This window comes from Pipistrellus hanaki, assembly GCF_964339955.1.
Source record: "Pipistrellus hanaki genome assembly, chromosome: 7".
NCBI classification, from domain to species: domain Eukaryota; kingdom Metazoa; phylum Chordata; class Mammalia; order Chiroptera; family Vespertilionidae; genus Pipistrellus; species Pipistrellus hanaki.
This window is the reverse complement of record NC_140509.1, coordinates 36,060,842-36,075,473: the sequence shown is the minus strand read 5'-3', so window position 1 is coordinate 36,075,473 and position 14,632 is coordinate 36,060,842. Positions and strand designations below refer to the sequence as shown.

General features: G+C 38.6%; 1 protein-coding gene across 1 annotated transcript in view; it reads right to left on the bottom strand.

The window, feature by feature from the left end:
- Positions 1–14,632, bottom strand: part of BCKDHB (branched chain keto acid dehydrogenase E1 subunit beta) — a 182,648-nt gene that overhangs the window by 118,036 nt on the left and 49,980 nt on the right. The window contains exons 7-8 of the mRNA XM_084889141.1: positions 5,436–5,533; positions 2,895–3,005 (exon numbers count right to left, since the gene is read on the bottom strand). Coding sequence (XP_084745267.1) covers positions 2,895–3,005; positions 5,436–5,533 — 209 coding nt within the window. The remainder of the gene's footprint in view (positions 1–2,894; positions 3,006–5,435; positions 5,534–14,632) is intronic.

Below are 14,632 nucleotides of genomic sequence, written 5' to 3'. Positions count from 1 at the left end.
AGATACTGAAAACCTATTTGAAAAAATAATGACAGAAACTTCCCCCACCTGGTGAAAGAAATAGACTTACAAGTTTAGGAAGTGCAGAGAACCCCAAACAAAAGGAATCCAGCCGAAACTGGTTTGGCTCAGTGGATAGAGCATTGCCCTCTGACTGAAAGGTCCCAGGTTCAATTCCACTCAAGGGCTTGTACGTACTTTGGTTGTGGGCACATCCCCAGTAGGAGGTGTGCAAAAGGCAGCTGATCAATGATTCTCTCTCATCAATGTTTCTAACTCTCTATCCCACTCTCTTCCTCTCTGTAAAAAATCAATAAAATATATCTTAAAAAAAAAAAAAAAAGAATCCAAAGAGGACCATAAGAAGACACATCATAATTAAAATGCCAAGAGCAAAAGACAAAGAGAGAATATTAAAAGCAGCAAGAGAAAAAGTTAGTTACTTACAAGGGAGCACCCATTTGATTGTCAGCTGATTTCTCAACAGAAACTATGCAGGCCAGATGGGAGTGGCAAGAAATATTCAAAGTGTTGAATAGGCAAGAACCTACAACCAAGATTACTCTACCCAGCAAAGCTATCATTCAGAATTGAAGGCCAGATAAAGAGCTTCACAAATAAGAAAAAGCTAAAGGAGTTTATCACCACCAAACTTTAGTATTATATGAAATGCTAAAAGGTATTCTTTAAGAAGAGGAAAAAGAAGAAAAAGGTAAAGATAAAAATTATGAACAACAAATACATATCTATTGACAAGTTAATCTAAAAATCAAGTGAATAAAAAATCTGATTAACAGAATAAACTGGTGAATATAATGGAATCAGGAGCATTGAAAGGGAGTGGACTGACAATTCTTGGGGGGAAAGGGATGTAGGGGGTGTGGGAAGAGCCTAGACAAAAAATTGTACAACTATGGATGAGGACAGTGTCGGGGAGGGGGTTAAGGGCAGAGGATGGGTGGGAACCGGGTGGAGGGGAGCTATGAAGGGGGGGGGAAAGAACACGACCCACAATTGTAATAATCTTTCTCCCTCTCCCTTCCTCACTGAAATCAATGAAAATATATATTAAAAATAATAAATCTTTGACTACACAAGACTATAGAGATAGTCACCTATGCTTTTTTCCCCAAGAACTTTATCATTTTTTCTTTTCCACTCTGAATGCAATTTCACCTTTTTCTTGATTCAGATGACACAACAAACTGTTTCTGGACTCTTATTCTTTTTTTTTCTCCTTTTTTTAAATATATTTTATTGATTTTTTACAGAGAGGAAGAGAGAGGGATAGAGAGCCAGAAACATCGATGAGAGACATCGATCAGCTGCCTCCTGCACACCCCCAACTGGGGATGTGCCTGCAACCAAGTACATGTCCTTGACCGGAATCGAACCCGGGACCTTTGAGTCTGCAAGCCGATGCTCTATCCACTGAGCCAAACCGGTCTCGGCTGGACTCTTATTCTGTTTCATTGGTCTATGTGTCTATCTTTACATCAATACAACATTATGATTACTATAGCCTTATAACACATTTTGAAACCTGGTAATTACATCCTCCAGCTTTATTCTTCAATTGCCTTGGCTATTCTTGGCTTTAAAAAATTGTTAACATGGTATGTGGTTCAGTTATTTGGATCTTCTCTATTCTCATTGAGTGATACTTTGTGATTTTTCTATATAAAGTTCTTACACATGCATCACCATCTTCACCTAAAAACACTCTATATGACCTAGCCAGTTTGACTCAGTGGATAGAGCAGCTGCCCATGGACTGAAGGGTCCTGGGTTCGATTCTAGGCAGGGCATGAATCTTGGTTGCAGGCTTGATCTCTGGCCCATGCAGGAGGGTAACCAATCAATGTGTCTCTTTCATATCAATGTTTCCCTCTCTCTGTCTCTCTCTCTTCCCTCCACTCTCTCTAAACATCAATGAAAAAATATCATCATATGATGATTAACAATAAATAAATAAATAAATAAATAAATCTATTCTACACTATACTTTTATAGTAGGAGTAACTGCAGATGATTTTCATGTAACTAACCTTTGAAACAGCCTGTAAAGCTATGATAATGCCAAAGTTCCTAAAAATAGTAAGTGTAAAATACCCTAAGGTCATAAGACTTATTTGCTATAGCAATAAATCAAGAAAAAAAGAACACATGCAATGTTACCCAAGATTTAGTAGATAAAACCATCACAAAAAAGAGCTTAACCTTACTTACGTACCAATAAAGGAGTAGATGATATTGGCCATAGCCCAGTAAATTAGGACTAAATTGTACCCTTGAGAATGGGTTATGTGAATCATCTGAATAGTAAGCAACAAGATCAATCTAATTAGGCCAGAGTTTAAGAGAAAGCTTAGATAGAAAACTATAGGTTTAGAGCAGCCAGAATCCCACAACACAACATTAAAACTATGATCCACAGATTAAGACTATATAAAGAGTTAGTTTTTTAAAATAATCCATCTCTATTTCTTTTAGAGAAGAGACAAAAGGAAATTTAACCAAACTATTTCTAACTATATTAAACCTAGCTTATTAAATTATAACTAATCAGAAGTTAAAAACTCAGATGACCTCCCTGTGTTTCTTTACATTACTCCATTACTCACACAAGTCAACCCAAGCTGAGGATATAAAGAACACAGTTATACAGTATTTTCAAATCAACACAGAGAACTATGGGAAGAAAAACACCTAAGTGATTTGTTTTATTAAGTGTTTGGCTTATTATATAACATACATATCTTTTATGGTATAAATTTTTAAAATTTAAAATCAGTCCAAAATGCTCACAATGCTCAAAATTTCAAAATAATTATTTGCAAATATTTAACAAATTTTTCCCAAGATTTTTAAAAAATGATGCTCTATATTCTCACCTTACAAACTGTATCCACATCCCAAGGTAGTATAGTCCTCAGATCAATGATTTCACAAGACACGCCAAGCTTTTCTTGAGCCATGGAAGCCACCTCTCGGATTACATGAACCTGAAATAAGAAGAAAAATATGTAGAGAATAAATACAGAAATTCAGGCCAAAAACATTAGTTGAGTTCTGACATCATTAATAGAAGTACTATTTAAAGTCGGAGGAATTGAATTTCATAGAGAATTAATAAATTTGTTTTAGACATGTTGAACTCAATATCCCACCAAAATAATAAAGTATAAATGTCTATAAAACAGGTGTAAAGAGGTTCCTAGAGAAAGTGAGAGGAGTCATTACTAGAAATACTGGTTTCAAATACTGAGGTCAAGTCACAGGAGTAAGTGGGTTTCTAGGGAAAGCTTTCAGAGGGAAGAGTTAAAAGCAGAATCATGGAACCCTGCAGATAACCAATAAGTAAGGGGGAAATAGATGAAAATGAGCTTCAAAAACAACAAAACAAAAAACAAAACACAAAAAAAAAGAAACAGGAAGAAAATAAGGAGACTATGTATTCCAGAAGCTAAATAGAGTATCAAGTGCCATATGCCATAGAAATATGGGATAGAGTTAGATTTAACAATTAGAAGGTGAGTGATATTAACAGAATAGTTGTAGTGACTTAATGGGAATAGAATTCATAAGGTGAAAAATCATAAGGAAGTTAACAAATTAAATACTGTGGAAGAAATTGTTCAAGATTAGTAATCAAAGAAAGGAGGAAACTATACTAATACTAAAAAGAAAAATAGGATGGAAAAAATGTACTTTTTAGATAATGAAGAGATACACATTTTTAATAAAATGGACATGGAAAGAAGAAACTAAAGATGAGGAGAGAGAGGAACCGTTTGATACATCACAGTACTAAAAAAAAATGTAATATAATATGAAACAGATTGGAGAGGTAGCTATGACAGACGCCTCCCTTTAGAAGACAAAAAACAAAACAAAACAGGAAATGACTGAAAGAGGTGATAGGTCTAAAGGGAAAACAAGTAATGGAAGTTACTTTCTAATGCACACTAATTTCCCTATTTAAAAGAGAGGCAAAGCCTGGCAGGTGTGGCTTAGTGGTTGAGCATTAACCCCTGAACCAAGAAATCATGGTTTTATTCCAGGTCAGGGCACATGCAGGGCACATCGAGGTTGCAGGCTCGATCCCCAGAAGAGGGCATGCAGGAGGCAGCCAATCAATGATTCTCTGTCATCATTGATGTTTCTATCCCTCTCTCTCTTTCCCTTCTTTCTCTGAAATAAATAAGAAACAATTCTTTTTTTTTTTAAATAGAGAGATAAAGAGAGAAGGACACATGTTGAGAGTGTCAGGGATGTGGATAAAAAGGTTTCCCACCAGAGGCAAGAAACAATGAGGACTGGAGAAGAAAGGAGGAGGTTGTGATACTGCAAATAATTTGCATTATCTTCTTTATACTACCATATTAAAGTTTAAAATAAACAAATATTTCCTTTACACAGAAAAAAAAGAAAAACTGAGCACTCCTGTAAAAGGTGAAAAGGTAAGAGAGAGATATCTATGGCCAGAGAAAAAGCTTTGAGCTTAAATGCTTGGAGATAGAGCAATGAGACAACAAGCACTGGGAAAAGTAGGTACAGATTATGGTGAGGTTTACTAGAAAAGAGAACGGTATGGAATTCTAAGGTTGGACCAGTGAATGGTCCACATGGTCAGTAAAGTAACCATGATAGATAGCAACAGATGAGATGAAAAAGAAAATATTAAAGTGTAGTAACAAGTAGTGAATAGGTAAAATGCACTACAAAAGAAACAAGTGTTTTAATTAATTCATCTTTGTAAACTCAACCTATTTTTAATGGCTTCGCAAGCCTATATAATAAAAGCCTAAGTGTCCGGTCATCTGGTCAGCCATTCAACCAATCAAAGCAAAATATGTTAATGATATGCTAAGGCCACTCAACTTTCCACTATGACATGCACTGACCACCAGGGGGCAAACAATCGACTGGTCAACCAGTTGCTATGACGTGAACTGACCAACAGGAGGCAGATGCTCTGCCTGGTAGGTTAGCTTGCTGTTGGGGTCTGGCTGATCAGGACTGATCGAGATGGGCCGGACACACTCTGGAGCCCTCCCATGGTCCCTCCCCATCTGATCAACCTCCTGCATCTTTCCCCAGCCCTGATCATGCACTAGTGGAGTCTCTCAGCCTGGCCTATACCCTCTCACAATCTGGGACCCCTCAGGAGATGTCAGAGAGCCGGTTTGGGCCCGATCCCGCAGGCCAGGTCAAGGGACCCCACTGGTGCATGAATTTGTGCACTGGGCCTCTAGTATGCATGTATATTTTAATGACTGAATAAGCACCTGACCTTCCATCAAAAACCAGTACCAGCAACAAGACAAATCTGACACAAGGAAAGCATTGTTTTTAATTCTTCATAGTATCAGGATTAAAAGTAAGAGCTTCTAAGCACAAGAACCTTACCAGTTGGTATAAATGTTACTCACCTGAGTGCCCCAGGCAACTAGAGTAACATCACTCCCTTCCTGTATGACCTCGGCCTGAGACAAGGGGATGTTGTATGGTTCCACAGGAACTTGTTCCACTGAATATGAAACGGGGGGGGGGGGGGGGGGGGGAATGAAAGGTTAATTAGTTTCTCTTGTGTGACATTTGTACATAAAAGAATATAAGAAACTCATTGTGGCAAAGCTTTATTTGTTCTTCCATAAATGTCAGGTCATTTATAACAGAAATGGCATTTACCATACAGCTTCGTGATATGACTACAAAGATGAAAAATACAATATAAATGTATGAAATATAGCAGCTATCCTGGAACAGAAAAAGCATGTTAGGTAAAAACTAAGGCTTTACATAATAATAGTTAGGCTTTACACAATAATAATGTATCAAACTGTAACATACTAATGGAAGATGTTCGTAACAGGGAAAACTGAGTGTGGGATATATGGAAACTCTGTACTACCTTCATACTTTTTTCTATAAATCTAAAACTGATCTGAATAATAAAGCTAAAAAACGTAATATATCTGCTAAAACTTTACTGGAATAAATTAAGTTCCCAGACAAGTTTTCTATTATATTAAGGAGCAAATTTACAGAAGTCTGGGGGTAGAGATAAAACCAGATAGCAGGGCCCAAAAGTGATCAATGCCAGCAATTTCCTGGGTGTCTGCAGGGGACAGCTTTTTCTCTGTGGCATTCAGGTTTCTTAATCCTATCGCTGCAATTTGGGAAATGCCCCATCTTACGAGGGAGGACCCTTTCTCCACTACAAAAGTGAAGTCCGTGTATTCAGTTTCTCATCTTCTCTTGTGGCTAGGGCACAAAACATGGGCTCTGCCAATCAAATGCATCCATGCCAAACTCTGAATTGGAAACTGTTCAGAATCTATTCCAGAGTACTAGTAACAGTGGAGGCAGATCTGTTATCCAGGCTCAGGGGTATTCATGATTCAGACTGTAGTTCCATGTCCACTGACAACTGCTAGGGAATATTTGCAGAGCCAATTATGCAGTGGAATTGGGGGCATTGTTTCTAGATAGATATAAAGCCTCTAAGCCAGGTTCTCAGGCACATACAAAGACATATGTAATTTTTTTCTTTTCACAGAATCACATCATACATGCTGTTAAGAACAAGTTAAGAACCCTTCTATAATATCCCTTTTTCCCCACTTAGCAATATAGCTTGGCCATATTTTCAGGTCAAAAATAAGGTTTTTTTAAATCATATTTATAAGTAAAAACTATAAATTTATTATCAGTGATGTAGTAGAAAATTTTGTTCCTTGTATTTTTTTTTGTATATTTTCAACCCCATGACATTTCTATAACCAATACTAGAGAGAGAGAATTTTTTCAATCACCAATATCCTATATAATAAAAGGCTAATATGCAAATAGACCAAAAGGGGGAACAAACGAACATCCGAACAACTGATCACTATGACATGCACTGACCACCAGGGGGTGGGGGGGAGGCTCACGCAGAACATGGCAAGCATTGGCAGTAGGTGGCAGAGTGCGGAACATGGCAGGCTTTGGCTGCGGAGGGATGGTGAAGCAGGTGAGCAGGGGCACCAGACCAGCAGGGCACTGGTTACTGAAAATTCCTTGCTCCCGTGCATCATAGACCCGCTTGGCGCTTGCACCTACTGCTGGTGCAGGCCCCACTTGCACCCACAGCGGACACGGAGCTATCATTTGCACCCACTGCCAGTGCCTGGTGCTGGCCCCAATCACTCGATGCTGTCAGTGGGTGCGAGTGTTGGCTGCCAGCCCTGGTTGCCCCTCAGGAGCAGGGGGAGGTGGAAAAGCCCTGAAGGGCAATCAGGGCTGGCAGCTGCCTCTCGCACTAGCTGATGGGAATGGCCCCCCTCACACCTACAGCCATTGCCAGAGCCACCCCTCACATCTGCTTCTGGCACCCAGCACCAGCTCCAATCGCTTGGCGCCGTCAATGGGTGCAAGCGGCAGGTACTGACACTGATTACCCCTGAGGGCTTCTCCACCTGCTCCTGAAGGGTGATCGAGGCAGCAATCCTAAAATATTATTGTCTATCCCAGTGGTCGGCAAACTCATTAGTCAACTGAGCCAAAATATCAACAGTACAATGATTGAAATTTCTTTTGAGAGCCAAATTTTTTAAACTTAAACTTCTTCTAACACCACTTCTTAAAAATAGACTCGCCCAGGCCATGGTATTTTGTGGAAGAGCCACATTCAAGGAGCCAAAGAGTGTGTGGCTCATGAACCGCAGCTTTCCAACCATGGGTCTATCTCTTTACAATAAGGTGACCAGACGTCTGTCCCTCTTTTGGCGGGACAGCTCCGATTTTTAACAATTTGTCCCGCGTCCCACGACGTTTTAAAAAAGTCCCAATTTTTGGAAAGATTCTTTTAAATCTTTTGGACTTTTTAAAAATGCCGCAGGACGTGGAACAAATTGTTAAAAATCGGGACTGTCCCGCCAAAAGCGGGACGTCTGGTCACCTTACTTTACAGGAAAGGTTTGCCAACCTCAGTTCTAAGCAATGGTTTCAGAGGTGAATTCCAGCCCATACTTCTATCCCATACATTGACAGCTTAAATACAATATTAGATGGATTGATGGACCGATGGCTATATGGTTGGCTGGATGATGAATGCGTGGATGAGAGGATGAATAGAGAAACAAAGGAAGAGACAAACAGGAAGACAGATATATTCAAATGTATATCCTACATGGCAGTTCTCTGTGGCTAAACAAAAGTGAGGGTCAAGAACAACACGATGACATCTGGCAAAGATTCCAAAGGTGGCACATAGACTATCTGACATCAAATCTTTGTCAGCAGCAAGATCTGCAAGCCCATAGACAAGGCTTGAAGCCAGTACACACTCTGTCTTACTGGTCAGTGGCCATCATTCAGAAGTCCTGTCTTTCCTGCTTTTTAAATCAGTTACCAGCTAGTGATTAGTAAATCCCTAAAACACACAACTCTAAAGGCTGGCACACCAAAAAGGTTGTGCGTGCACCTCCTTTGGAAAGTTCAAATGAGAGACTGTTTCAAAGTATCAAATTGCCCAAAATAGTAAAACCTCATTATTTTATCAATTAATTAAGGAACAAAATGGCAAAATTTAATCCCCCATCAAGAAAATATGCAGAGAATTAAATTCAAGAAGAATCTTCGATAAAAAAAAAAATCTCACAGAAACTGGTTTGGCTCAGTGGATAGAGAGTCAGCCTGTGGACTGAAAGGTCCCAGGTTCGATTCCGGTCAAGAGCATGTACCTTGGTTGTAGGCACATCCCCAGCAGGGGGTGTGCAGGAGACAGCTGATCAATGATTCTCTCTCATTGTTGTTTCTAACTCTCTATCCCTCTTTCTTCCTCTGTAAAAAATCAATAAAATATATATATATATATATATATATTTTTAATCTCTTAAATTTTGCATAAATTTAACCCTGAAAGGAGAGAATTTTAATGTGTTCAATTTCTCAAAACTTTGCAAATAGGCAACCCAGAGTGCAAGCTATAATTCACAGATACTTTTTAGTTACATTAATTTAAAAAATGTTTATAATAAAAGAAAGTTATTATTTCAAATCAACCTTCTTGCATTCCTATCCTATGGCAATGTGCTTTTTGAAAGAGGGCAGGTAAGAGGAGTTAGAGCATGAAACTTCAGGAAGTGAGGCGCACCCTATACAATAATATTACAGATTCCTGTCTTCACAGCAGTGGTACAGAGACCACTCCTTTATACCACATGCTGATTACATTTTGATCCATGAACTAATGAGTGGTCCACAGAGAAATCCTTCAGCATCAAGTATATGTTGACAAAAATGTAACTTAGAAAATAAGAAATCCAACACTGGACAGGTAGCTTGGCTGATTAGAGCACCATCCTAATACACCAGTTGTAGGTTCTATCCTCAGTCAGGCTACACACAAAGAATCAACCAATGAATGCATAACTAAGTGGCACAACAAAATGATGTCCCTCTCTCTAAAATCAATAACTTAAAAAAAAAAAAAGTTATTTCCAAGGCCAAAATAAGAGATGCAATTTTTTGTTCAACTATCAGATAAGATAGCTTTTCATGTATTTTGTAAGTTCCATATATATGCTCCCTCTGTAATTGCAAATGTACTTATATTCATATTAGTTATATACTTATAGATTCATGGCATTACTTAGTTCATGCCTAGTCCCATTTTACTTACCATTCTCCTCCTTTTTCCTTCTAGTTTTCTTCTAAATTACTGTATTGCTTTTGATATCTTACTAGTAAACACATTTTTAAAATAAGGGAGAATATACAAATATAAATACTTTTATATACATGTATTCATTTAATAGTTTTTGCATAACCAATATTTGCAGACATAATGCAAGACGCTAGACTGAAATTGTAAGAGGCAGTCCCTGTACTTGACAAACACACATTCAACTGGGAGTAAAATAATGGAAAGAGATCAGGAAACAAACAAGAACATGATACAGCAGTAAAGACACATGGCTCTAGGAATACAAAGGGAAGCAACAACCTGATTAAAAGGATTGAGAAGACTTTGCCACCAAGGAGGGCACAAGCGATAGGAGTCTTAAAGATAAAGAGAAAATAAAAAAGGTATTCCGTGTAGAAACAAAAGGTGTATACAAAGACATGGAGGTGTGAAATTGTGTGTGTGTGTGTGTGTGTGTGTGTATACACACATCTACAAACACGTGTAAACACAGATTTACATGATGTTTCAAGTAAAGCTCAATACTCCCAAGTTCCTAAAAAAAACTTTTCCAATTCCTTCTGATTTCATGTATTAACAACTCAAGTAGAAAGCATCTGCAAGAGAATAATTCCTTCTTAAGGCTGTAAGTTCCCTTATGGGGTACAATCTTACCATTACAGAGATAATAGGGTCATTTTTCTGCCCTAGCACTAATCTACCATTAATGTTCATAATTGTGAAACTCGGTAGGGCTTTATTCATGTTGCATTATACATGATGCAGTGATCAAACATAAATGTTCTTTTTAAAGAGAGTATATTTTTAAAATATACATTACTTCATGCTGCATGACTATGAACAACACAGTCAAAGTCTCCAGACCTGAGAAAGCCTATCTTACTCATCAGAATTTATGGTGCAATGGGAAATGGGTGGGCAAATCCACCCAACCAGAGCCCAGGACTGGCTCTACTTCTGTATTATATTGCGTTATAAAGCATATTGCAATATAAAGCATTATATTGCGTTTCTGCCCCAGTATCTCACCTGTAAACAGTGAAAGCAGCATGTGGCTATCTGCCACACCATAGGGTCAAAATGAGGCCATATTACAGTTAATTGATGTAGACATCTTTCAGTTTTTAGAAGATCAGCTTCATAAGTTAAAATAATTCAATGGTATAGTCATTAAGACTATAAGAGGAAGTTTTCATTCTAGAAACAGTAATTGTGAGTCTTATTATCATTTGCTGTATAAAACTGATATTTAACTTATATTAGCTGTTATCTTTCTGAATAATCTCCTTTCAGATTTGCAATTATTAATCATGGTCATGATTTTTTGATAATTCTCACTTCTATACCAAAACTTACTTTTAACACTGATGTTAAAAAGTATACAAACAGCCGAAACCGGTTTGGCTCAGTGGTAGAGTGTTGGTCTGCAGACTGAAAGGTCCCAGGTTCGATTCCAGTCAGGGGCATGTACGTTGGTTGCGGGCACATCCCCGGTAGGGGGTGTGCAGGAGGCAGCTGGTCGATGTTTCTCTCTCATCGGCGTTTCTAGCTCTCTATCTCTCTCCCTTCCTCTCTGTAAAAAATCAATAAAATATATTAAAAAAAAAAAAAGTATACAAACAGCCTTAGCTGGTTCGGCTTAGTGGATAAAGCGTCAGCCTGTGTTTGTTTCCGAAGGTATTCTTATTACTAAAATATCACTGAAAAATTTAAAAACTCACCAATTATTTTCAACTGAATAGCAATGCTAAATTGAAACAGCGAAGTCCTGGATCTATTTCAAATCAAATGCATTTGAATTTCTTTTCCTTTGATAATTAATTACTTTGAAAACCCCACATTTGTCATTCTTTTGCATAATGAGACAAACTAGATTTCTTTTCAAAACAGTTTGCAAACATATATCATAAAAGCAAATCTGATAAAACAGCCAGTTTTCCTTACAAAACTTCAAAATTAACCTATTTTCTATAATTTAATGTAATAAGATTTTATGAGATGACTAGATGCCTGGTGCATGAAACTTGTGCACGGGGCCTGGGGCGGGGCAGGGGGGGGGGGGTAATTCCTCAGCCCAGCCTGCACCCTCTCCAATCTGGGATCCCTCTCACAATCTAGGACTGTTGGCTCCCAACTGCTTGCCTGCCTGCCTTCCTGATTGCCCCTAACAGCTTCTGCCTGCCAGCCTGATCTCCCCCTAACCACTCCCATTCCAGCCTGATTGATGTCTAACTGCTCCCTTGCCAGCCTGTTTGCCCCCAATTTCCCTCCTCTGCCGGCCTGGTCACCCCTAACTACCCTCCCCTGCAGGGTTGATCGCCTCCAACTGCACTTCCTTGCAGGCCTGGTGGCTCCCAACTGCCTTCCCCTGCTGCTCATCTTATGGTGGCCATCTTATGTCCACATAGGGGCAGGATCTTTGACCACATGGGGGCAGCCTTACTGTGTGTTGGAAGATGGTCAATCTGCATATTACTCTTTTATTAGATAGGATAGAGGCCTGGTGCACAGGTGGGGGCCAGCTGGTTTGCCCTGAAGGGTGTCCCAGATCAGGGTGGGGGTTCCCTTGGGGCGAGGGGTGGTCTGGGTGAGGGGCCTGTGGTGGTTTGCAGGCCAGCCACACCCCCTGGTGACCCAAGCGGAGGCCTTGGTATCTGGAATTTATTTACTATCTACAATTGAAACTTTGCAGCCTTGAGTGAAGGCTTAGGCTGGCTAGGGCAGGCAGAAAGCTTGGCTTCTTCCATTGCCTGGAAAACCCAAGCCTCTCTCCCACTTTTTGTGGCTGTAGCTATCTTGGTTGGGTTTATTTGCATATTTGCTCTAATTGGCTGGTGGGCATGGCTGGTGGGCATGGCTTGTGTGTGTAGAGGAGTGATGGTTAATTTGCATATTACTCTTTTATTAGGTAGGATATTATTGTATAATATGCATCAGCATATTTAATATATACTAAAATTTAACTATATTTATAATATATCTTGTTTACTCTTGGAATATCTGAACTACCAGACTCACTACTATTTCATTTGGGGATCATTATTAATTTAAATAAAGGCTTAAAATAAAATAATAATTTTGCAATTACTCCTAGCATTTTTTTCATGTGCTCTCCTGCCAGAATTTCATAATTTGACAAAAGTTCTCTCTTCAACAATTTTATCAGCAATTATCTATCTTTTGAGTTTAATATATTAGAATTTCTTTAGTAAATATTTTTCAATGCATTTTCTATAGTAAGTAGCTATATATGGGTTAACTTGATTCACGTAGACAGATTCTAACAAGGTAAACTGGCATCTACCTGAAAAAGTAAATAATTCACTGCTGAATTAAAGGGCACTAGTTTAAAGACATACTCCATCAGCGCATGGAAAGTTTAAAAAGGAAATAACCACCTAATAAAAATAATATGTGGAAATGAAAAAGAAATATATTAATTTTCACTGTCAATTATAAGATATACCATTATTTTATGAACCACTAAGAATGAAAATACTGCCAATTAAACTGACACAAGTACCATTTAGAATTATTTTATTCTTTCTGAAAGAAAAAGTTTTAGGCTAATCAGACATGGGCTTTATTATAACACCCTTATCTATAATAATAAAAGTGTAATATGCAAATCGACCAAATGGCTGAAGAGCAGAATGATTGTCTCAATGACCTTCCAGATGAACCTCCAGATGAAGCCAAGGCTACGAGCACTGAGGCAGCCAGGACTGCAAGGGCCGAGGCAGCTGGGGAAAAAAGGCCTATTCTTGCACAAATTTCATGCACTGGAATTCCAGTATATACAAAAGATGAAAATATAATCAAATTAGAGGCCCAACGCACAAAATACATGCAAGAATATGCTTTCCTTCCCCCGCTTCCCTCTGGCACCAAGGGGAAGGCTTCCCTCAGGCTTCCCTGGCAGTCCTGACTTTGTCTGGAAGGACATCCAGAAGGACATCTGGTCTAATTAGCATATTATGCTTTGATTATTATAGATAAGTCAGTGTTAAGTTATTACTAAAACTGACATTCAGAATCAAATTCTTCTCCCTCTCCTTTTGACTTTCAATTGTCAGTGCCCTTGTCTCTCCACAGAATATCATTTTATTTGTCACCAAGGATATCGGTGATGCAGCACTTTTTAAATGGAACCATAAAGGAATTAAAATATTGGTGCTCCGCTCTCAAGCTAGCACAGTACTTAGAAATAGCCGACTTTTGACTCCTACTTCCACAGACTGTTAAATTACTGTGATTCTCCACTTTCCCCCAGCCTTTCATCCATCACAACCATTTGGAACTTCATTGTTAAAGTGTAGTTCTCTGATGTTGCTGAAATTTTATTTTAAGCCTTTGTTTAAATTAATAATGGCCCCAAAGTGCAATAGTAGTGAATATGATCATTCAGATATGCCAAAGAGAAAGAGCTTCAAGTGAAAAGTTTTCTATGTACCTGAACGGGGGGTGAAGAGGCTAGTACTATATATAGGGTTCCTTCCATACTATCCTTGATTTCAGGCATCCACTGGAGATCTTAGAACATATGTTGCATGGATAGGAAGGGACTGGTGTGTGTGTGTGTGTGTGTGTGTGTGTACACACACAGACACACACACACACACACACACACACACACACACACACATATATATATAATTTATAAGCAAAAAACTTATCAACAGATAATTCTAGTTACCCAAACAGATCTAGAGCACTGAAAAAAGAAATTAGCCCAATTCATTCTGTAAGACTGGCATAGCTTGGCTGGTGTGGCTGAGATTGAACATTAACCTATGAACCAGGAGGTCATCATTTGATTCCTGGGTTTTGAGCTCGATCCCCAGTGGAAGGGAGCCAATCAATGATTCTCTCATCACTGATGTTTCTATCTGTCTCTCTCTTCTTCTCTGAAATCAATAAAAATATATTTAAAAC